Source organism: Amphibalanus amphitrite, unplaced genomic scaffold (assembly GCF_019059575.1).
Source record: "Amphibalanus amphitrite isolate SeventyFive unplaced genomic scaffold, NRLGWU_Aamphi_draft 000341F_arrow, whole genome shotgun sequence".
In the NCBI taxonomy this organism is placed as follows: domain Eukaryota; kingdom Metazoa; phylum Arthropoda; class Thecostraca; order Balanomorpha; family Balanidae; genus Amphibalanus; species Amphibalanus amphitrite.
Window position 1 is genome coordinate 75,210 of NW_024881836.1, and position 25,663 is coordinate 100,872.

The window sequence follows — 25,663 nt, forward strand, 5'->3', positions numbered from 1 at the left end:
TGAAGGTCTGTTTTTTTTCGTTATCGAAGTGCGCCACAAAAGTATCCTCACGCGTGTTATTAGCGTGTTCAGCTGCACGCTACCGTCCGGTCCGGGCCGTCCGGCGACGCTGTCGTGCGGAAGGATGCCGCTCACCCCCCCCCCCCCCCCCACCCGCGATACCATACCACCACCCCCGCTCCTGTTCCCAAGAGACCAAGAGAGCCGGCGCAAATATGCAACCTTGGTGAATACCGACTCTCATCAGCTGGTGGCCCGAAGAAGACCGAGGATGATCGGTTGGTGACAATGTGTCGGCAAAACTCTGGCACCAATCTCATCGTCCCATCGGCGTCGTAGTCGTCGCCATCGTCGCCACCGTCGCTACTGTCGCGTCGTTGGCGTCGCGGGTCGTTGCGTGAGTGTGCCTCCCCGGGGGCCGATCTTGCAGCGTTCGTCAACAGGCACCGCCGACGGAATGGGAGACCTCACCCGTCGCCAGCGCCGCTTTCTCATAAACGGCCGGTAAACAGAAACGTACGTCAGTGTCTCTGGCGGGGACAATTTCGTTAATTATAATGGAGCGGACGGTGGCGTCCGGACAAACACACGGCCGCGCTCTAATATTGCCGGTCCGACTAACGCGCTGAGGGCGGAGTGGAGAAGTTATGTCGCAGTTTTTGTCGCCGTGACACCGACGAGACTCCTCGGAAGCTGTTTTCTCGGCGAGCACGACACCAGTTTCCCTAGATTGGCTCGGAAAACGCTCTGCAATGGGATGTTTAGAGTTGGAACGGCGACTTAATTAACTCCGCTCGCACTAACTATGAATATTTTCTGGACCGAATTAACGACCTGTATGCCGAAATCGCCACGGAAATGTAGTTACGCATTTTCCGTGGCGAGTCTGCGCCGCCCAATCAGCGCCAGGCGCTCTCCCTGGTCGCTATCAAAGAAGTTACGTTACGCACGCGCTGCTGATCACAGGCCGAGTCGCTGGGAGGTGAGGGAGGGGAGCGGCGGTCGGCCCGATCCAATATTGTATGTGTCCACGACAATCGGAAATGAGCCGTAATTGTCACAGACGTCAGGAACAGACCCTTCTAATTATGGCCGCAAACGGACACAACGCTTATATAAAGACGCGTTCAATTGCCCCCTGGACCTTCAATGAAGATCGTTGATAAAGAAATGCTAACGTCAATACTTCTCGCTGAACATTATTGCACACAGAAAACACTTTGAGAACATTTTTGAATAAGGACTCAATTGAGTACTGAAACAAGCCTCATATGTGTCTGATTTAAAAACGGTTTCAGTAAGGCTTCCTTTTAGGGCTCATGTACTTTTAGCCCAAATACTGGATTCAAGTGAGACCGAAATTGGGGATCAGGCTGAAAACTGGTTTCATAGTGAGACTAATTTTAAAAGCTTGACACCGATAATAGGTACTGAGTACTGACTGAGAGCTGTTTCTGCCATCAATGGCGTTGTTCAGAGAGTATTCTCAAAATGTGTGGCCTTTTTTTAATAGGGGACATTAGCCCGAAAACTGGTCTCTGAGACCGACAATGGAGAAACTGTTTTCTCAGTGTGCTTGTTGGCTCCCCTTAAACACAACACAACCTTGTCGACGGTAATATACGGTGCTTGCTTGATGTTGCATGCCTCTTGCATCTTAAAAAATATATTCAGTCAATGTCTTCGTTTACAGTATATTACGCTCAGACAACACCTTGAAATCAATATGTTCTGATATCAGTTATCAGCAATAAAAAAGATATTTACGCTCTTGCTCACTCCGTATGCATCGGTAAATGCTGGATGAGTGTTGCTGGCTGCGACCGAATGCCACCTGTACGAGGTCGTATAGCCGCTCCGTGACGGGCGTAAACTGCCTGCGAGGGGCATCGCTGGGGCCACCTCCACTCTGCGTGTACCATTCGGCAGCCTTTAGTGTGTCGTAACGTCACTGCTGCATTCCGCACTGCGCCGTCCGCGGCGGAAAAGAGTCCGCCGTCAGCACGGCCAACGTGTCAGCGCGCGGCTTAGCCCGCCGCCGGAGCCATAAGCACTCCTCGGCAATCGCCTGCCCGAAATGGACAATCGCCGGCGTTGACTTGTGAATGGGGAGGCCGGCCCGATTTTCACGCGGTGCAACCGAATCGATCCAAAGTGCGCCCACAACCAAACGGACAGTGGGGAGTCAACAGTGTAATGGTTTCGCTAAATAACACCGATGTTTGAGCCGAGGGCGCTGGTAAACGGGGTATCGAGCAGGGCGGTATACATCAACTCTGACTGAAAAGACACCCACTACAAACAACGCCGCTGTGGTGTGACCTATAGAGCGTCGAATTTGCCACAGCTGAAGGTCTACCGAGAATGCCAAATCAATGACTGTTGTATGTTTTTTTCTTTTCTTTTCAGTGCCACCTGACGAGCCAGTCATATACGACAGCGAAGGAATGCGACTGCTGGACGTGACCTCACCGGTGCCAGAAGGGGAATCGCTCACTCTCACATGTGAAACGACGGGAGGTGAGCTGTTAGCATCGAGTCATTGACACTCTAAAACACAATTCTCTTTAAATAATGTAGCTGGGGCGGGAGGAGCGGGAGCTGTTCGATCTAGAAATGTTTCCAATTGTCAAACGTGCTTTCGCAAACCAGGTGTCGCCTTTAGAGCTCAGTGGATTAGGTGCTTTGTAGTATTGATGTTGTTATTGTTTACATTTCGCAGAATGTTCAAGACCTCTCATACTCCGCCCAACCTCCCCCCCCCCACACACACACATACACGGTGTTTGATCTGGAATGATTGGGAACTGATCAGTGTTAATGGTGCGGTCACCAATTTGGATAAGCTTTTCGAAGCCTCGCAGAATATATTGTGTTCTATGATTAGTCCTAAATTAAGACTTCAGCAGCATATTCAATAACCCAACTAAATGAGTAGGCAAGCCCCACCTCGTTGCATTGTCGTGCACGGTGTATTATTAGACGGGCTCTCCAAAGACCCGGTCTCTCTCTCCCTGCGCTCGGCGCCACAGAACAGACACCTACGCGGCGCGGTAGGTTTCGCTTTACACCAGTAATGGCTCCCGGGGCCGGCTAACGGCACCAGTGTTCGCCGCCGGCGACCCTATGGTTTCTGTCAGCTGCGGGAACTGACGACAGTCAAAACAGCGCCGACAGAAATAGTGCGGCAGTGGCGGCGCGGCCGGGCCGTGGAGTGGCGCACCAGAGCGCCAGGTGGGCCGCGTCGGCCGGCGCCGCGCCGGTCTGGACGGAGCGGCCGTCGACGGCCGGCAGACACGCGATTACCGTCCGCTTACTGCCGACACTGGGTCCGTACAGCGCGGACTGAGGGCGGCTCATCACTCAGGGATGCGCTGAACCACGCTGCGTGCTGGCGCAATTTTGTAGGGCGCCTGGGGAGTGGTGCGACCTGTCTCAATAGAGCCATTTTGTTAATTGAACACTATTTACGAATGTAACTTAATGCAATTTGTCAAGATCTCTGTACTGATAGCGGACAATTGGGCCATTTAACCTCAGCAATCTGTGTTGTTTGGGTCGGGACTCCGTTACTGCTGGCTTGTTTTTCGCGCGGCAGTACAGGCCGGCCCGCTCGGCGCCAGAGATTGATCGCACTCTGCTGAGCGCTGAAAACATAGGCTAACTTTTGGCGCGGCTGGCCGCTCTCCTCAGCACTGCTGTCGGCCGGTGAGCGCCGTTTGCTCCGACCGCGTCCCCGGGGCCTGGTGGGGGTGGGGGGGGGGGGGGAGGCTGCGTCGGACCCGACCACCGCGCCCCTGCAGACTGACTGCGGCTGTCATTTTCGGGGCGTCGTCCTGTCACTTGAATATATGGCCCAGCGGTAGCGTGTCCGAAAACGGTTATTAAACGCCGCACGATTCCATAACCTGGGCTAATAGTGGCCGGTAGTGAGTACCTGAGCTGTGTGCCACTGATTCCTAGTGTTTATAGGTGCACGTCGTTCTCAGTAGCTTGACTGATGTTTGATTGTTTGGTTCAACAGTATAGGTAGTGATTGGGTACAATCGATCTGTGTTCTACCGAGCTCCCTTCCGAGAAGTATTTACATGTTTCAACGGTATCCTATGATGTGATAAGTAACGACCAGTCAACAGTTTTTGCGTATGCTGTTAATGACCGTTATTGTAGTTCCATAAACGTAGTTATCGTCAACAAGCAACGATTTTTTATAACCCGCCATCAAATTGAAATTTATGTCAACATTCTTTGCAAGCCTTATGAAATTCACGGTAACTTGATGCAATATTTTATTAAATTTATAGCGCCTATGCACCAGAACGCAATTCGAAATTCAATCACCTTGGCTTCTTTTTAGGCGAAGCCACGAATTAAATATGGGAAATAAAATTGCTCGACGTTTCACAAACCTCGACGTCTTTATCAAAAGCACATTAACTTTGTTTATCACAAGGAGGTACTAACTTTAGCAAAACCTTACCTTGGACATGAAAGCTGAAATACTGCGTATCTACCCGAATTTCTCCGTCCAGCTGCACACAGGGCGGCGTTATCCAGGTCCGACATCCGGCCTGACAGCCGGCAGCAGCGTGACAAGTAGGCGGTTGTTTTCGTGGTGTGTCAACACTTCTCTACACACCAGTGCGTCATTACTATGCGGCGTGCCTTGCGCCGGCTGTGCGTAGCCGTTTGCAGGCCACTGCAAATGAATGTTTGTGGAGCAATTACGACCGCGCCGGGCGAACCGCACGGCGGCGCGCGGGCAGTCCGTTAATGTCCGTTCCGATGACGGCCTGTCACGGCCGACACTGACTGTGGCCGCCTGTCACACACTGTCACCAGAGTGGTGAAGTGGCGTTGGATGTGTCGATCCGCCACCGGTCTTCAGCGGTTCCCGGCCGGCGCGGTGGTCGTCGCCGGGCCTGTCTCTGTTGTTCGCTCGCAGCTCCGCTTCGCGGCTCGGCGGGACACACTCGCTGATGGCCGGCTTTCCGGAGTTGCTCGCAAGTTGCCGGCTGTGCCGCTGTTTTGCAGCTGGATGATCGCGCCGGCCTCGTTGCGTGATGGCGGTCGTTTGTCGAAACGCTGCTCATGTTGGACGGCAGTCCGTCGTCGCGGTGTTGTCGTCCCACCGTTAATTGGATGCTACCGCCGAGTTTTGCGCTGGAGCGCTTACTTCGCCATCTGTTGACCTCTAGAAACGTGCGATATTGTTGTTCACCACGCAATTTATTGGATTAAAGCTAGTTGTTCTATTTGAGGTAGCTTAATTGATGCCTTACAAGTAACCGCAAAGCCTACAATCGCAAATTGTTCGAGTCAGGATAGCAGTGTAAATTATGTCCAACCAGCAGCTGGCATTAGTACGGCTGCGAGCCTAATAAAGTCATTTGACGTGTGTGCTTTGTGTCATTTCTTAAAAACAACGTTCACTAATTTTATGCCGTGGTGCTTTTATTCAATATATTTCTTGCCGGGATATTGGAAGAATACCAATATCTGATATTGATGCCGCAAACTTCTGCCAAGTTATTACCGTTCGGCGAGGAATGTTTAACTTGGCTATAGTTAGGCGGCGGCAACGAACCAGAGATGAATTTCGTACGTGCAATTCGTTGTAAGCTCGTCAGACTACTAACTATGTATCGCTTCCTGCAATAGCCAATATCGTGTTCGTAACGCAGAAATTCATATTGCAGATGAGGATACACGCTAGACAAAAAGGAAAATACCTACGTCTGCTGTACAATATCAACGTGAGAGAACTTTCCTTTTGAGAACAATGAAACGGTTGATATGGTGTGTTTCTAATTGATCGACTCAATGTCATGCTTGTTAAAAGCCGTTAGAAATGGAGCTTCGGTTTCCAATGTAATAACACGCTGGCTCTTTTCTGGTACGAAGCTTAGCTGTGATCGAAACACTGGCAAGAACTTTATTTATTGCGTTTCCCTGGAAGCAGCGAAAAATAAGCCGATTATGTTCAAGAGAGAGAGAGAAAGAGAGAAAGAGAGAGAGAGAGAGAGGGGGAGAGAGGGGGCGGGAGAGGGAGAGAGAGAGAGAAAGAGAGAGAGAACGAGAGAGAGAGAGAGAGAGAGAGAGAGAGAGAGAGAGAGAGAGAGAGAGAGAGAGAGAGAGAGAGAGAGAGAGAGAGAGAGAGAGAGAGAGATGTGAGGGCGAGAATTATATCCAAACCCTTACATTAGAGCTATTCAGTTGTTGCAACAAAGAACAAGCGAAAGAAAATGCCATATAGTCTTAGCATCGTTCTGTTCTCTGCTACTTATCCCCGATTATGATGCATGTGTAATGTGTATGTTGTAAGTGTAGTAGTTATATTAGCCGTTTTCACGACGGCCATCTGGTACACATTTGTTGCAGAGTAGGTGCACATTTGGTGCAGATTTGGTCAAATTAGGCGCAGTGTGCTTCTTAAAAGTTATCAATTTGGGTTTGACAGATGCTTATATACCTCATTTTGTGAAAGTATCTGAGATTATTTTCGATTAAAACACATATAAATTCCTGATACAAAGGTATTTCATCATAAGAGATTTGATGCAGATTTGGTCAAATTAGGTGCATTCGCCAGATGGCCCGTCGTAAAAAAACGGCTGATATAAACGAAACTCCTTTATATTCCGTTGCATCCTTTTTTGTTGTTTATAATTCCTCAAGTGTGAGCATTAGAGGACCGGATACACCCGGCGTGTGAGCAAATTACTGGCTGGAATATTAATTGGCGCCACGCCACCGTGTGGCCCTATTTCCACCCCCATCAGTGCGTGCGAAGGGCGCGTGTCGATACCTGCATCATTCACCAGTAGACCATCGATTATTATCAAACATTCCGTTCCACTAATGCCGATCGACACGACCACCGCACACACATGCCATTCCCCTGTTCGCTGACCCGCGGCTTCCTCCCCAGCCCCGCCCCACAATACGCACTAACCCCTTCCCCAATGCCGCCCCACGGTACGCGCTTACCTTTTTCCTCAACACCGCCCCAAGGTACGCGCTAACCCTCCCCCCAGCTCCGCTGTATACGTACTCGCTGACCCCTCCCCCCCCCTCAGGCCGTCCCCCGCCGAAGCTGCTCTGGTACTGGAGGGGCCACCTGCTGGACAACACGTTTGAGAACGGCCCGGCCGGAGCGGTACGCAATACTCTGACCCTCCACCACCTGGCGAGGACCGACCTGCGCTCAGAACTCAGCTGCGCGGCCTCCAACAGTAACCTGACCGAGCCGCGAACAACCACACTGCGACTGCAGCTGCTGCTGCCACCTCTGGACGTGAGCCTGTCGCAGCTGCCCGACCACCTGAGGGCAAAGGTCACCTACAGGGTCACGTGCACGGCACGTGGGTCTCGGCCGGCGGCGAGAATCCGGTGGCTTCGGGGAGCCTACAGTCCGATTGTCAGCGGCATTCGAGAACTGGTGAGTGCAGGGATGGGGTGAGGGGCGATTTGGTGGGCTGATGAATCAATCAAGAGGTGAATTAGAGACTTAATGTGTGGAAATAAGCTGTGCTTCGTATATGCGGAAGTGACTGAAGATTGGAGGAATGGACTTAAGAATAGAAAGCGTGGTGGCGCAATGACTATTGAGCATTGAAAAAGGTATAATAGGTTCAGTGAAGCGAACACTTATATGATCCCTTCCGATGTCCGACGTCTTTTCAGGTGCATTCAATATTTGTGAAGATACCAAAGCGGCATTGTCTTGCATTCCTTTCATTTATGTATAAACGTTACACATCCATTAAACCCTGTCTTAGTATCAAATAACCATTGCTAAATTCCTCTATGACATATCATATTGTCATGATTGTGATGCGTTTCAGTCGTGCCTGTTTTAATTGGCGCCTATGGCAATATTTTCGCTGCGGCCCACGCTACCCTTCCAGAGCACTTAGCGCGCCCCATTCTAATACAGCGCGGTCCCCTAACAGCGTAAGGCCATCAAGGTAGAATTGATTGGCCACAATTATAGTTTATTGGCGCATTGGTTTGATTCGTTAGTGGCATAGCCCATTGGTGGCCCGTCCTGCCCTCGCCGCGCGGCCGTTCCCTTATTGCCGCGACTGGTGCTGCGTGCGGCGTATACCCGGCTGATGACGTCACGTGATTCCTGTGTTGTTGGTCGGCTTATCGACGCACCGGCTGCCATAAGTCGCCATTAGCACCCGAAATACGCCATCCGCCATCGCATGGTCGGGAATGTTAGCACAACGTGCAGGCCACGAGGCTTGTAAAAGAGCATTGATGACGCTCGTATTACCCACAAGGGTCATACTCGTGTGATCCTATGCATTGACGCTCATTTCACTGACTCAGAGTTTCTGTGGCCCCCGTTTGTAAGCGGACCGAACTCTGCCGAGGTGACATATACCTCGACTGTAACAGACAGCCGGTGCCGCGGATTTCCTGTCGGTTTCCACTGATCGGATATTGATGCCGAGGTCGTTTGAATCCCTGCAGTGATGACGGAATGGCGCCGCGGCTGATGTAAACGTCTCGATCGCACACGTCCGATCATCACGGGCTGATGGCTCCGGTATCCGGCTGTGATCGTCTGGATGATGACTCCCACCCCTTCCCCACCCTTCCCTCACCCCTCCCCGGACGTGACGAGCGCTGGAAGAACATTCTCAGGGGTGTCAGATTGATATTCCTTTCCTTGCCTCCTGATGTTCAGTATCATTGGCAGCGGAGCTGAACCATCGATCCATTGTAATGGCATACCAAAGCAGGGTATCCAAGAACTGTCACTGAGCCGTGCGTGCATGCGTAGAATCTTAATGTAATATGCGCTCATTTCCTGGTGCGTGACAATGCAACAAGCTGGAATGATGTAGTCTATTTCTGTAAGGATGCGCCAGTAAATGATACTGATATGTGATATGTGATGTGCTCTGCTGATGTCATGTGCTGATGTGGTGTGTCGCTCTGGATGTGTTGTGCTGTGATGTGTCGTACCTGATGCGCTTTGCTGATGTGCTGTGCTAATATGTAATGTTGTGCTGTGCTGATGTGATGTGGTGATGTGATATGTTGTATGATGTACTGTGCTGGTGAGTTGTATGGTATGTTGTGTTGATGTGACGATGCACTGTGGTGTATGCTGTGATTTGCTGAAGTGATATGCTGTGACGTGATGTATGATGTGCTGATGTGCTGTGACGTTCGCCGCCAGCCGTCGGCGGATCCGAACATCACCGTCAGCGAGCTGACGCTGACTGCTGATGTCGGGGAGGACAGTTTGGAGCTAACCTGTTTGGCTGAGAACGCTCAGCTGCCGCAGAGAGCGGCCATCAGCGCCACACGCTCCCTGCCCGTCCACTGTGAGTAGAATGGAGGGCAAAGAGGGATCATCAGCGCCACACACACCCTGCGGGCTCACTGTGAGTAGCAAACAGGGGCTCAGGTGACTTCTCGCCCACACGGTAAAAAAACAAACAACAACACTATCTTCCAATTTATCCTGGCAAATCTCACTGCTGGACAGACCCAATCTGAGTCGCGTCCATCGGCTCTAGAGTGACGGATTATTATGCAAGCGGCTACTTACTTGCATCATGTTGTCTTACATACCCGGAACACTTTGCCACTGTGGACAATTCAGGGGACAGATTAGTCGCGGTGATCGATGTCTAACAGTGCAGGGAGACAAACGACCCGACTTATATCCTTATATCGATACAACGAGACAGCCCTGGGATCAAGACGGATAAGTCGCCGACACAATTCGTGGAGACTGACTGGAAGACTGACTGATAGCTGACGGTTCGGGGAGGAAGATGGCCGAGCTACAGATACAGTTCTATGACCTTTGACCTTTTTACGCTTACACATCTACCTATATGTCGTTGTGCATAAAAAAAGCAGGCGTTTGGTCGATTGACCTGCTGTTCGGTTTATGGTTTAACAACCATCATTCACTGTTGTCTATGATGGTCACCAGGCAGGGATGGTATCTGTTCTATCAGTTATGGAGAATGTGTTTTCGTAGCACAATTGCCATAAGCAATGCCAACTGTCGCGACCTCATAATACGATAAGTAATTGTGTTCACCACAAAAAGAGCGTGTGTGCTGTTGTTTGGTGGTTATTGTGAGTGGCTTTTTATGTGTGGGTAATAACTATATTCAAACATGCATATTCATTATTCAGTAGACACATACGACGTGCACTTGTTAGAATTTGTCTCGTAACCTACCACATTGAACCGCTGCTGATGAAACTATTTGTAGTATGCAGGCTGGTGGAAACTACAATGTGTCCTGGCGAGCTCAAATAATGTGACGTAAATAAGATAGCCCCATCCCTAATGGTCATCATTCTGTGTTATATGGACGTTGAACACCACTGATAACAGCAGGACCAAATGCCAGAGGTGCTTTTTGCAGTAGTTAGAATAATTTTGAAATTATGCTGCTTGATTGACGTCAAGATTGATGTGAATAGTGGTCGCTGACTGAAAGTATATGTTACTGTATAGATGACTTCATTCTGCAGGCAGACCGTTTCTTGATAATGAATTTAATGTTAGCTTCGATGTAAGTGAAAAAGAAAGCGTAAAAAGCGATTTTATTTATAAATGCTGCATTTAATTCTACTTTCCGTCGCGTTCGCGCTCGCAGAAGACTGACTTTGATGAATGTGGGGCTGTATTCGAAGAAACAATGCGCAATGTCCAGTTATGTGATGAGGTGAAGACACCACCAATCTTTAATTATTTGTTAATCGGAATTAAATTTAAGATTAATTTCGGAATACATTACTACAGTACTGAATACAGTACTTTTCAAAAGTAAGATTATCGTTGCTAAGACTTAATCCAACGGTCAACAAGTAAAGCTACAAACGCACATTCCACTTTCCTCTCCCACTTAATTTGTTTGGTGGTTGGCACCGATCGCCATCACGCCACAGGTAACCTCTATAAAAGCGGGAAAACCTTAAGTTTTCCCAGCTATCTCACCCTGTCGGCAAATAATTCGTGATACGTTCCCTTCCTCACGGCACGGCCGGCGGCCAGTCGACCAGAAAACCGTCCCATTAGACGGTACAAAGTACCGGAGCATTCATCAAACCGAGTGTTGGCGGCGCCACCCGCTTCCGTAACGATCAGCCGGGGCTGATGATCGCCATATCACATGACATTACCGCATTCCTTTACATCATTCCCGTGCGGGGCAGTTCCAGCAGTCACACCGTCAGGGAACCACTGCTAACTACACACCTGTATCAGCTTGAAATTGAATACACCGAATTCTAAATTCAGCTTGTATTGTAATAACCGATAGTCTCCTTTTCAACACATTCACTCGGGTAGCGCTCTGAAAGATAAAAAAATGACACTAAATATGCAAGAATTCATACACTGCGATAAGCCATCGGTTTTCCTTTCGGCACTCAACGTTGCTTCTTCAATTTCGAAACATTTGCTAAGGATAATCCAGAGAGCTCTCAGCCACCCAAGTACCTCGGTTGGAAAAGTGTTCGGTCGAGAGTCATTTAGCTGGCCTTAGAAACCAGGCTGGATATTTGGATAATGACCAGGTTCACTTTGGGAGCTTTGCTTGTTTTGTTGGACATAACATGCATTTTTTTTTAAATCAGCTATATACAGCAATGACAACTTGATTTTTACAGCAGAAAACGGACATGTAAATTATTGCAATCGGATCTTTGAGGAATTTTGTTTCCTCTGAACTTTTTTTAAATCCTATGTTCCTGTTCTTTTTCGTCTTCCTCTTATTTTTCTCACTGTCAATTATGTATCTGTCATTGCTTTGACTTGATGGAGCTTAGCTAACGGTCCCATTGATTTGCATGTAGATCCGGAATTAACAATGAGTCTGCTCCTGAAAGTTGGATCGGGCTCTCCAACAGAGCCGGTGCTTGTAACACAGACGGTAAGGCGATGGTGAATGGGAAGCGACAGCCGACATCCAGTGCATGGCTCGCGAGAGTCGGAAACGACAGAGGAACGCGCTGTTTCTGCTTCAGTTGACCCTGCCGTTATCCTCCCGACGACTATGCTACGCTGAACAGTGTACATATACCTCGTAATGATGAATTTGAACAAAACACTTTTGAAACTCCCAGATCGATTTGCGCACAACTTATGCTTTCTTTTTACCCCCGCCAGGCCAGGGCCTTTTTCATAACGATAGCGGCATTGTTTCAGGTAAGTAATTGTCTTTATTGTTAACGATGCAGATTATTTGAACCTGACAGATTTCTTGTCCCAGCTTAATTCTGTACATTAGAATGAGGTTTTCACATAGATGCTATGATTTTAGCATCTCATGGTGCACTTTGCTTTCACCCATTCAGCTGATCAAGCTCGGCCAGGTGCTCGGCTGACTGGGCGGGTGAGTTTAGATGGAGAGCTCAAGGAGCAACGTTGTGTTTCTGGCTTGGACGAAGGATTTGTCTAACACGGAGTATGTACAGTGAAACTTTCACTTATATTTTGATAGAGTCTCGATCCATCAAATAGTAAACTCGGGCTTACATATGCACAGTATATAAGCAGTAGTTGCCCTCCCCCAGGCTGCAAAACTATTGAAATTTGTGCTAAAAATGTAGTTAGGTATGCATTAAAATAAGTGGTTAAACATCTTAATCAATTCTGATAACACGCCATACGTGTATCTTAGGACCGATAAAGAAAAAAGTGAATTGATGCGACAGCAGCCCACTGGCGGTAGGCTGGTTAATGACGCCGTTAATATATCCTGAGTGGTAACACGTGTTCAGCGGGGACCAGGTGGCATCGTTCTCGTTCACTTTACTAAACAGGCTATTAGTCTACTTTGGTATCACTGCCAGCTCAGTATTATCAATCCAGACCCATTCTGCTTGCATCGTATTACGCCCATGTTCAAAGGCCCATTCACAATATGTTTGAACGCAGCGATGCAGTAGCTATTGACACAAGGCAGTGTCATATTTGCCAACAGCTGTTTTGAAAGTTAACTCAGCCTCTAAAAGTGATATGTTTGCAGTGCCCATGGGTTGATGCAGGTCCCTGCAATATCTAAGAATGCAAGCGCATTGCACTCAATCTATAATTTCATGTACATTTAGATAACTAAATTCATTGCCAGGACGTATTTCGAAGGAATTAACACTTATTTTCCAGCTCATTGCTAATTATAGCGAGACGCATCCTGCTGCCAACCGCCGATATGAATTTCCACGGCGGTGATTTCTGGCATCGTTCGGACTTTTCGTGCTGTCTCTGTCTCTCTGTAATTCAGCTCCCGCTGTCTCTGCTGGCTGACAGCCTTATTAGAAAACTGCAGTCAATATTGGCGGCGCCCATCTCGTCTGCAGTCGCACGGCACACCCTCATTAGTATTGTCTCCGAGGCGCCGCCACCGCCGTCATCAACCTCACGCCCTGACAACTAAATATAAACGCGCCGTCCGCCTGCCTACCGCCGCGCTGAGCGCGGAGCCGAGCGGAGAGCAGCGCTCGGGTGGAGACGGAGAGCATGCTCCCCCCCCCCCCACCTCGGCCCACGGTGGGTCACGTGTCTTTCTGCCTCCACTGGGTGGAGCTCGCTCTTTTCTCACTTGCCCAGGATGATGTGCGCTGCTTTCTCACCTCCACTGGGTGTAGCTCGCTCCTCTCTCACCTGCCCAGGATGATACACGCTGGTTTCTCACCCCCACTGGGTGTAGATCGCTCCTCTCTCACCTGCCCAGGGTGGATCACGTGTCTTTCTATCTCCTCTGAGTATAGTTCGCTTCTTTCTCACTTGCCCAGGATGATGTGCGCTGCTTTCTCACCTCAACTGGTTGTAGATCGCTCCTCTCTCACCTGCCCAGGATGATATACGCTGGTAGTGTCACCCCCACTGAGTAGTTTGCTCCGTTGTCCCCTGCCCAGGCCGGGTGATGGATGCTCCCTCCAATGCAAACATTCTTCGAATGACAAGCATACGTTCTCCTCCATCCCACCCCACCGTTGGCTCTAGGGAGAAGTGAGAGAGACAGCCATGCTTCTCACCTCTCTGTCTCTGTCTCTGTCTCTGTCTCTGTCTCTGTCTCTGTCTCTGTCTCTGTCTCTGTCTCTGTCTCTGTCTCTGTCTCTGTCTCTGTCTATCTGTCTCTCTGTCTCTCTGTAACTTTGTCTCTGTTTCTCTGTCTCTGTGTCTCTCTCTCTGTCTCTCTCTCTCTCTCTCTCTCTCTCTCTCTCTCTCTCTCTCTCTCTCTCTCTCTCTCTCTCTCTCTCTCTCTCTCTCTCTCTCTCTCTCTCTCTCTCTCTCTCTCTCTCTCTCTCTCTCTCTCTCTCTCTCTCTCTCTCTCACCCTCACCCTCACCCTCACCCTCACCCTCTCTCTCACTCTCCTCTCACTCTCTCCTCTCTCTCTCTCTCTCTCTCTTCTCCCCTCTCTCTCTCTATCTCTCCCTCTCTCTCGTCTATTCTCTGTCTCTGTCCCTCTCTCTCTCCCTCTCTTTCCTCTCCTCTACCTCTCGCTCTCTCTCACCCTTACTCTCTCTTACTCTCCTCTCACTCTCTCCTCTCTCTCTTCTCCTCTCTTTCTCTCTCTCTTTCTCTTTCTCTCTCTCTCTCTCTCTCTCTCTCTCCCTCTCTCTCTCTCTCTCTCTCTCTCTCTCTCTCTCTCGCGTGTATCAGCACTGTTGCTCGGACGTTCGTGTCGCTCTCTGATCTAAATCACACCTCTCGCACATCGATCCTGCTCGCCCCAGGGACAAGCGGGAACGAAAAAAAGGCTATGCAGCATCCGATCCCAGCAGGCTGCAGCGTAAGAACATACACAAGTCACAAAGCCAGGTTAGCCGGATGAGAGTGGCCTGTTATGGCCTTGGTGAGGTTAGGTGCCCACTTATCGAGCCCTTAGCACCTCGGCGGCCTGCTGGCGACGGCCGCTGTGTAAAGGCTGGCGCCTGCCACGGTGGAGTCCTGTCCTGACAGGAGTGGTCTGCTGCTAAGGACATTGTCTCAGTGGCTGCTTTTCGGTCCTGTCTTAAACGGTACTGTATAGGCCTAAATTGGTGTGCTGTCTGCTAGACTGGCCGCTGTCTTAGTGGGGGATAGTTGCTCCTGTTGACGGTTGTTGTGGTGACCCATTGCACCTTCTGCCTCTGATTGCGGTGTAGCCATTGCACTGACTATCTGTTGTCCAGCTGTGGTTGGCGAAGCTGCATGGCTCCGGCCACCACCAGCACAGAAACCCTCGGCGAGGGGCCCTGTTGACCCGCTCGGCCCGCCGTTGTTGACTCTCCGTATCACCGGCCGGCTTTTACCGCAGGCTCCGCTCTGATAATACGTGCCGGCACGCTACGAGTGCAGTCGTGTCGGCCCGTAACGACCGGGCGGGCGCCGAGGTCGGCCGCGCACCCCGATCGGTCTCTCTGGCCGCCGGGGGTGCTCGCTGTGGTCTGCTGAGGTCTGCGGTCAGGTCCGGCCGCCGCCGCGGGGACCAGTTGGCCCTCACTTTAACTAATTAACGGGGCGAGCGGGCCCGACGGTCGATGCTCGGTAGTCGGTGTATGGATTGCCGGCGTCGGCCCGGTGAGGTCGTCAGGTCGTGCGGACTGCCGAAGGAAGGGGATGGCTGTCATTCATGTGGTATGGGTATGGGGCACAGGCACATGTGGTCAGATGATGCTGGGATGCTTGGTGTCACGGGTGTGAGGATGCGACAGACTGCGAGATTGTGAACTGGTGGATTATAACGGGAAGAGACTAAGCCTAAAGACATCAGTGACAAAGGTCTGGGAATATATATTCCCGACCGGGGCTGGGAAAATGCGTTTTATTCACCGAGGTTTTTGTGCGGAGGACCGAGTGCCGGTAGGCACGAGGTCCGTAGCAAAAAACCGAGGTGAATAAAACTGCATTTTCACAGCCCAAGGTTGGGAAGAGATTTACCACATGCCGTACCGGGCACCGGTGCAACAGTTAATATCATATTCATTTGATATTTTACACTTTAATCTTAATATTGTGTTAATATTATATTAATACTATGTTCATATTTATAGTCACCGTGATTATTTGTTTGTGTTTTTCATTTTTAGGCTGCGTTGAGTATGAAAGATGAAATTCCTACTTCCCCCTTATTTAGGGTTTGAAAAAGCTGAGGATGAAGATTGAAGATGGTGAAACGCCAGAAGTTAGAATAAAGATATGGAGTCCAGCAGGAGTGAGGAAACCGTGAGGAAAACTAAAAATTTGGTGAAACGCTGAATCAAACGCGTCTTGGATCCCAGCTGGAACAATATCAAATGTTTCATTGTGGCACGTTAAGATGCTTCACGCATTTAAATTGTTCGTTTTTTGCGTGCATTATGTAGAAATAATGATTATTCCGACAATGTTCTGCAGCAATAAATACATTGGCATTGGAACGATAACCCTGTTTAGTTTAATTACGTTGACAGCAAAAGTATGTAAACACGCAGTCACTTACTTTTGCTGTTGCTGTTAGTGAACACACAATCCGTAAATATCTTCTTTGAAATTGGTTCTTCCGCTCAGAATATTCAGTAAAACTTTGTCTGGGAAAATCAAAAAGCCCTAGGGCCGAATCGTTTCCCAAATACCTTCAACATTAGCCGAGGCGGGCCGAAGCCATTTCCCAAATGCACGTGCTAATGTTAAAGGGATATCTCGGCATGTGGTAAATAATAATTGAGCATCTGCTCAAATGCGTTTTTATGAGTTGCAAGCACCGATAAGGAGTAAGCCGGAAATTCGGAGTGACTAAAACAGGATGAAATCACATATTCACGTCAGGATGGTTTCGTGCGAGATGCGCATGTCGTCCTGGAGGATCCGCTGAGCCGATCGGATGGGTATTCAAAGTCGAGCCGGTGCTGATTCGAACCCTGATGGGGCCGACGCCTCCAGCCTAGTTAGCATTCACGGATGCCACTGGTCACAAGAGCTGAGGCGGGAACGTTGAAGAGTTGATCAGAAGTTGGGTTGCTCCGTTTCGTCTGGCTGATAAAAACAGGTTTATTTGACGAGTCCATAGTTTGTTCGTGTAAAGTGGCAGGGTAAACTTGTTTGCACTCTCCGTAAAGTGTGTCTTCGGTTGCGAAGTGTTATATATGTAGGTCCCTGAAGTCGTGAATTGCGCTGCTGCAACATTGATTTTCTTGCTCAAGCGGTTTATGTTTGTAGCTCGCTGAAAACAGGTTCATACCTAAGACATGGTATCAATTATGCCATTATGTCTATGTAATTTAACTGCCGTTTACGAGACAAGTAACGGTGCATATAATATTGAAGGACATTCTATCTAAGTACGACTACTTGCGCTTGGACAACTTTTAGGGGTTGTGTACAATAATTGACAGTCACTTAAATTTGAAGCGAAATAGCACCGCTAGAACCGCGGACCTTGTTATGGCATTCCAAACAACATTCAATCTAAAGCACAAACAGGAAATATTCGAAAATAAAGAGTAGCGACACACAAACTGCCCCTTATCTCAAGTCCCAGGACAATGAAAGGGAAACGGCACACTTTGAATATTTCATTTTTCACAACTGAAACAAGAGCATTTGAAGCTGTGTTTTCTCAGAGCACCATAGCTCGACTGAATGAGCTTTGTGATATATTGTTCTGTTCCAGATCCACCTCAGATTTTACTGCAGATCGGCAGGACTCTGGTGGCCAGCGACATCAAGGAAGGCAACGACGTCTACTTCGACTGTCAGGTCCGGGCCAACCCGCCCGTCACGGAACTCTCCTGGTACCACCAGGTCAGTGCAGTGGGCTATCCTGGTACTTACCATCAGGTCAGTGTGGTCATTCTGCAGTCGTACCAGTTACCACCACCAGATTAGTGCTACATCTTCTAAACTAGGTTTTTTCTTCGGCATTTTCTTCGGCATTGCTCTCTTTTACGGTTAGCAACCTCTTTTTATGAGAAGCACTCATCACCACTGATGTTGAAGAATCTATACGAGAGCTATGAATGTGACAGAAGTACTTTCATGACGTAGCTACGTTCATTATGAAGAACCTCTCATTGCTGCCTCACTAGGAACATAATATATATAATCCGATACCCTACCTACCTGTTCGGGTGTCAACAGACGTGTCTTAGAATGGATGTGATGAGTTCTAAGGTTAGAGGGTTGTGCCTGCCGTTGTTATGCCTGCTGACAAACAAGCTTTATTATACCGACGAATGTCGGGTTCTCTCTGTCTAAAATTGTACATACCTTTACATGGAGTGTGAATGGACTAGAATGTGTGTTTGAATATGATGGATTGTATCAGCTTAATAGTTTTTTTTTGTCCATTTAAAGAAATCTAGGAGAAAACCAAAAGGTGATAAATTTAGAAGTGCAGTTTTGCCATTGATGTCAATGTACTCTCATCGACTACACTTCACTGTATTTTGTTGCTAAACCAAGTGAGTTATGTGTATTGTGTCGTATATCCTCGTTTCTTGGATAATGTGACAGGGTTGAGCGCCATTCCTTAGATATTTGAATCAATTCAAGGCGATTAGATTGCAATAATACCGTTGAATTTGATCGTGTACATGATGAAACGAGCGTCAGTTAGCTGTCATCCGATAAATGTCAATGCTGCTTGCGTACACACAAAAAAAGTATTTTCATTCTTTTCTAGTGCCCATTTTGATATGGCATGTGTTAGGACTCACGGCTACTTTAGAGCTTAATTTTCTTTCCAAATTTGCAGCGAATTAAGTCTCTAGAAATATTCACCATCTAACTGTTTCGAGTATTTAAGTAGGCAGATTTTACCTATTGTAGTGAAATATTAAGTAAGCGACAGGGGGCCGTTTCGCCCCCCCCCCCCAGATCTCGGAAATTTACCGGCCGATGTCCAAAATTAAAACGGAGTTCGATAGCCCCACCGGAGAACTACCTTGTGACAGAAATTTATTAACCTCGGACCAACCGATGACGTCACAGGTCAAGTCAAAGGTCGCATTTTCACCGTTTCCAGGCATTCCAAGAAATGTGTCGTGAAATAGAGTAAATTGGTTAGTTGTCGAAAATCTTCGATGGAATATTGCTTGCTTATTATTTTGCTTTGCTATCTGATTATTTTGCACTTTTTTATTATTTTGCACTTATTTGCACTTATTATTTATTACTATTATTTTGCACTTATTTTGCTATCTGAAGTCACTGATACCAGGTCAAGTCACAGAGGTCGGGTCACTGATGGTCAACGAATATGAAAATGTCGTGTGATATATGTTTTACGGTCCATTTTACATGACAAATGCAATTACGTGGATCAGGCAGCCTTTGGGGACAGTTAACTATCACCAGCACAGGCCATTTTGCGTCCTTCGACGGCACAAGGGGGGGGGCTGGTACGACCCCCCCCCCCTCGCGTTTGGCCCCTGATCGAGCTAGAGCTTCGCGGAAAAACGAGCGCGTTGCCCGTCACGAGAGGAAGCCGATGATGCCCAATTTTAAGGTCCTAGGTCATCGGGTGACCTTCCAGGTCAGGTCAATGACCCGAAAACCGGGAAAATCGGGACCTGTTAGAAAGTCGTAAAGTGTGGCTGCTATGTGGTTTTCCGGGGTGCTGATCACGAATATCGTGTTAGTTTTGACCAGAGATGATGTCTTTAAGCATTTAGTCCAGGTCGGGTCAGGTCAGGTCAAGTCAACTGGTAGGGGTTGTGACGGGTATTCGTAATACGTGTCAACCGCCTCTGACAGCTTCGTACCATGTTACGAAGGCACCAAAACTACTTCGTAAATGTTCAAATGGTTGCTAAATTCGAATTCAGCTCCAAAAACTAGCCTAGAAACCTGTAAAACTCGAAAAAGTGAACCGAGGTCACCCGAGGAGGTCACCAAAGGTCAATGACCTGACCTGACCTTCAGGTGACCATCACACCCGCCCTTATGTATGGGAGCAACATCAAATCACATGTTTGAACGTTTGAAACCATGAAAAGCTTGCAAACGCGCGGCTAATGCGAGCCGACATACGCCGAATCGCGATTCCGGCCAAACATGGTCTAGGAAAAGAGGTCACAGGTCAAAGGTCATTTGAATCAGGGTCATGAAATTTTCAGGGTAGGTGTAAAATTGATCAATGCGAGGGTACTGAAAGTTTCGTCGCAATCGGCCGCCTTTTACGCGAGTTATTTGCGAAAAACCTTAGGGGGTTGCATCAACCCCCTGTGCCGGCGAGGGTTAAGGTTATGTTCTCAGTCCCACGCACAAGGGGAAAAGCTCAAATTATTGAGCGCTCAAAATATTAAGCGTAGTACGTCAGAGGCTCCCATAGGCGTAATGCTGAGGGCTCAAAAAATTGAGCCGTTTCAGGAACACGTTTTGCAAAAGCAACTCGCAACACCTAGGGAGAAATGGCAACACCCTAGGAGAATCACTAATGATGCAAAACAGATTAGGCTTTCATATTTTTCACTGCTCAAGCTTCAATGATTGGGGGAACACCAATTTATAGGTCGAAATCTTACGGCATGCCAGGATGACCAAAAACAGGCCAATATTTATGTCGAAATTAAAGGTAGTGTGCCACCTTTGAAAGATTTCCCATTTTATTTTTCCTAGGATAAGAAGCTTCTGTTTTTACCTAATATCGCAAAAAAATCAAAAATGGGCCTGGAATAGTGCCTTTTTCGCCTAAAAGTTTTTCGGTTTTTAGATATGTATAACAACTGTAGTGGGCTCACCTGCAAACAGGCGTCGGGCAACAATCGCGAATGCGGCGCACTTGTGACAATAAGCAAAGGTCATTATAGTGTTACGACCATACGACGTACGGGAATGAGTTATCAGCTGTCTAATCGTAGACAACACAATGTCGAGCCTTAAACTGTAAGCCCGTATTGGTATTGTTTCTTTTATTTGGCTGTCGAACATTATTTATGGTTTGAAATATGATTTTATGTAAAATAATTGATATGAAAAAGCCGTCTTATAAGTTATGACCCCATTTCACCACACGCAAGTGGCAGAAATGACAATGATCAGCTGACGCATTTTTCTTGGCCGAAGTCAGAGCGCGCGGCCCGACGCACCACGCGTATTTGGAAATTCCGACCTCGACGAGCATCAGAAGCCACCTAACAGGCGTGTTCGAAACCGCAGGAGATGATGATGAACGGGTTTATCGAAACTTGATTGGATGAGCATATCGGTAATAGCGATTTCAGTGTGTGCATTTATTGTTCATAGTGGTGTGAAATGTGGTTGGGGTACGACCGACAACCCGTCGGGGCGAATTTCGCACTGGGGTACTCAAAATTTGAAGAATTTAAGATGTTTCCATGAGTTTTGAAGGTATGGATAAGTTCTAAAAATCCGGTTCTCCTTATCTGGGCCATTAACTCCATACGGTCCAAGAAAGCTGGCACACTACCTTTAAAGTTATTTTTTGTCCATTCACGTTTTTTACTAGGGTTCTGTTGGAAAGAGCATTTTTCATACTACCCAAAATGATTGCGACTCAATTTCACATTACCCATATCGGAGAATATTTTTCATTTGGCGGCGCCGTTTGTTTATTTCGTCGCGACGTCTCCGGCCGCGTGGTTGTCGTCGTCCTTGTGTTGAAGGTAAGTTTTTATCGTTTTAGTTATACTTAGATGTTAAAAGGTACACTGAAAAGTTTGAATATGCTGTGATTTTAAATTTGGAAACACGTAAACGTCAATCAATTCACGTTTTCCTCGATTTGCGTGCAGATAAGTAACTGTCGACGAAAGTGGCGCCATCCGATATGATGTTTTGAAGGAAGGAGACACAACATATTTACGTGAAAATTTTTGTTTTTTAGTGGTCTAAGTGCTTCAAAGAGGCTGTGAATGTTTTCTTCACACAATTTTTCATTAGGTATGATGAGGTAAAAGGTAGTTTCAGTCTTAACTTTCATATAATTGACATTAAAACATATGATAGTCCACTGCTATCAGTGATTGAGTACCTTGATATTTGGCATTTCTTATTAATTTGAGTGTATTCTCTATCCATATGTCCTGATAGTAAGTGACAATACTCTGCCAATATGTTTCCATAGTTTTCACATTCATTTTCCAGTCCTTTACATAACATCACAATTTATAATCAACAAAACTCAACTCCTTCGTTACTTCACAACACTGACAGCATGACAGACTGACAGTCAACTATTGTGTGTGTGAATGCTGAAGCAGGATAGCCACTTTGCTGACTGACTCATATGAAATAAGATAAAAATGATCCTTTATATCATTTCCATCTGGAGGATCGAAGTCAGCGGAAAAGGAAGGCCACTTTTGAGCCTGCAGGCTCAAACCTGGCGGCCTAGACCTTCATGAAGGTCTAGGCCGCCAGACGCCAGTCGGCAGTCACCACCAAATTTATAATAGATTTATTCATTATTATACTTTGAGGCCCTTAGGTCACTGGATCGGCATCACATTTTCAGTTTCAATATATTAAAGGTTTTTTATTTGTATGATGTGAAATATTTTCCTGAATCAGAATTTAATTATCCCTAGGTACCTGGTAGAGGTTTTGGATTTAATGCTCATTGTTGGTGTGCAGTCAGGATTTTTTGACAGGTCCAGATAGGGAATCCTGAGCAATTTTATAGTAAAGTGGTCTCCTTATAATCACCACACATTTTATCAAAAGTATTTGCAGAACTCATTCAATGAAGAATTTTATCAATGTTGCACCCATTTCTTAGACGACCTAGGCTGCATCTTTTTTTAGTTCCTGTTGTATGACATATTTTCCATTTTGTTCCACTGCATAAAGAAAAAAATCGTTTGAGATCACCAAACAGCTTTTCTTTTTCTGGCAGGTCTGCACAACCAAGCGGTCGCTGGCGAGGACGTCGGCCGTCCTTGTGGGTAAGGTCATCTGCTCAGCCTTTGTGGAGATCAGCAAGACGTCACCAAGATGAAGACTTCGCTGGAGCAGAAGCCGTTGACCCGTGTCCGATCGGGCAGGTCATACTCGACGGCACGAGCCACAACTTGAACGACTAGGTGACATCAACAACATGGTGGAGCAGGTGAATGAGTTTGGCGACGTGTTGTGCGACTGCAAGAAGGGTTGTCTGCGTGTTCTGGCCGGCGGAGCGGCGACGCTGCGCAGTCTGTGCTGGCGGTGAGCAGCTGGCCGTGGTGACCGCGCGCGCCCACATGCGCCGACAACCTGTGCGGCTTCGACGGCCCCGGGACAGCCCGATGCCGCCCACTATGCGACGCCGACCGCGCACTGTCCGCACGGCCACATGGAGGTGTGCCCGCGCCTTTTGCCCGCACGCCGCTACCTCGCAGCTGGTCTGCAACCACGCCGTCGCCGCCTGTAGCCCGATAACAAAACGGCTGTCTGAAAATGCCGCGTGTTCTTTGTGATGTTGCTACTGTGATGGTTGCTACTGCTGGTCTGAGACTCGATGTTTCCATTCGTCCTTTACATGTTAAGGATTTGATAATGATTAGCTTCAGGGCTGCGGAGTCGGAGTCGGAGTCGGAGTCGGAGTCGGTCGGAGTCGACAGTTGTGACCGGAGTCGGAGTCGGAGTCGGAGTCGATTTTAGAAACCCGAGCCGGAGTCGGAGTCGGAGTCACCGAAAATCTGTCGACTCCGCAGCCCTGCTGGGTCTGCGGAGTCGGAGTCGGGAGTTGGAGTCGGTCGGAGTAGACAATTCTGCCCGGAGTCGGAGTCGGAGCTGGTTTTTGAAAGCCGGAGTCGGAGTCGGAATCGCCGAAAATCCATCGACTCCGCAGCCCTGATTAGCTTAGTCCGAGCTTAGGTCGTTTATATCATTTGTTAATGGCATATTTTGGATCAAAGCAGTACGACACTGCCTCCTGCTTTTGTGATGTATGCTGGCAAGACGCAGGTTCCGGTCGCAGGTCACCCGGTTCCAATGTGGTCTGGCTGGCATGCGATAATGTGATGTTGTTTTGCTCGTCTCTGTGTTCCACACTTGATGATGTTTGTAAATCTAACCCACATTGTATAGTATTTTTGTTTGTTTGCGGCCGATAGCCTTGTAAGTAATAACCGTGGCAATACAGTTTTTCCTGCTATAATTCTCCAATATTCAAGCGTGGGTGGATATCTTTCTGTATTCACGTATTCCCTTCTTCCAGTACAGTTAGAGAATATCAATACAGTATTCATACGGATTATTCAAGCCCTGTATAATTATTTGAGGTGTGCCGAATCCGAAAGGCGACCGATAAAACTACTAGCGGAAAATGTGACATGATGCCATGGGTTTGTGAAAAGTTTAGGTACCACGTAGCATTCAACTTACTGCATTTCTGTTTCAACTCAGTTTAACGTATTTCAACGAACATAACATCAAAAATGGCAGCAAGTACCGGCTTCACCTGTCACGGAGAACGCTCAAAAAATTGAGTGTAGATGCTGGCCGGCACTCAATTTTTTGAGCGCCAGCTGACTGTCGTCTGTCGTGGCGCTCAATTTATTGAGTATCGCGGTCCCGAACGGCAAGTGGCGCTCAAAAAGTTGAGCGTCTTTAGGGCATTTTCTTTCCAAAAACACCGATATGAATTATCACGGCGAGTGTTCGAGAAGAAACCTTGTGCTCTCTCTTGCCATTGATACCTTATTTGGATACGATATTTGCCGTAGTGTGACGCTAACGGCATTGTAAAATACCATCGTTTCGCCTATTCCTTCATAATGGGGCCCGCTCAATTTTTTGAGCGCTCAATTTTTTTAGCTTTTCCCCCTTGTGCGTGGGACTGTTCTGGTGAAGGGCAGGCCAAGGTCCGGTCAAATTAGGTCAAATTTCAAAGTTGACATTTTTGCATAAAATGGGTATCAATTCGATGCAGCTCGTCCCGGGGAGTCAAATGGTGGTCTTTTTTTGGCACTACGTGGTCTAAACTTGCCAAAAACTGAGTTTGAAAATTTGACGCCATAATTTTTTAACAGATTTTTCGCTATAACTTGGCCAAAAAAAGAGGTATCGATCTGAAATTTGGTATCTAGATAGCCGACGGTAGGTCCCATCATATATATTCCGGATTTTTCGAAATTCGAAAAACTTTTGTGATTTGTTGACTACTATATAAAAAATACTTTTTGGGGGTCAAAATCCAAAGAAGTTAAAAATCCGAGATAGCGATTTTCTAGCCTTGTCAATTCAACACTTTTTGGGTGGTGTATTAACCCGCGCCCCGTTGGGCTCTGCCGAGCAACGCGCCCTGTTGGGGGGGGGCATTTTGCCCCCCCCCCCCTAAGATCTTGAGAACCACGCAACCTAGCGACAAGCGGCAAACGGTGTTGGATAGCCCTATCAGGGAACTACCTTGTGACCCAATTTTATTCAACTAGGTCAAACCGATGACGTCACAGGTCAGGTCAAATGTCCAATTTTCGCCGTTTACAGGGATTTCAAGAAATGCGTTGTAAAATCGAGTCAAATGCATTTCATTGAAAATCATCGATGGGGAAATGTTCTTCAAACACATATTTTGCTATTTGAGGTCACTGATACCAGGTCAGGTCACAGAGGTCAGGTCACTGGGGGGTCACAATATGAAAGTGTCGTATGATACATGTTTTATGGTCTATTTTACATGACAAATGCGATTATGTGGGTCAGGCAGCCTTTGGGGCCAGCTTAGGTCACGTTTTGGTCAAGGTCAGGTCAAGGTCAG

The 25,663-nt window shown here is 47.7% G+C and overlaps 1 protein-coding gene across 2 annotated transcripts in view; it reads left to right on the plus strand.

Moving 5' to 3' along the window:
* Positions 1–25,663, plus strand: part of LOC122388980 (hemicentin-2-like) — a 99,184-nt gene that overhangs the window by 44,297 nt on the left and 29,224 nt on the right. For both annotated transcript variants that reach the window (XM_043380592.1, XM_043380591.1), the window contains exons 5-8: positions 2,410–2,520; positions 7,080–7,441; positions 9,200–9,347; positions 17,633–17,763. In XM_043380592.1, the coding sequence (XP_043236527.1) occupies positions 2,410–2,520; positions 7,080–7,441; positions 9,200–9,347; positions 17,633–17,763 (752 nt within the window). The remainder of the gene's footprint in view (positions 1–2,409; positions 2,521–7,079; positions 7,442–9,199; positions 9,348–17,632; positions 17,764–25,663) is intronic.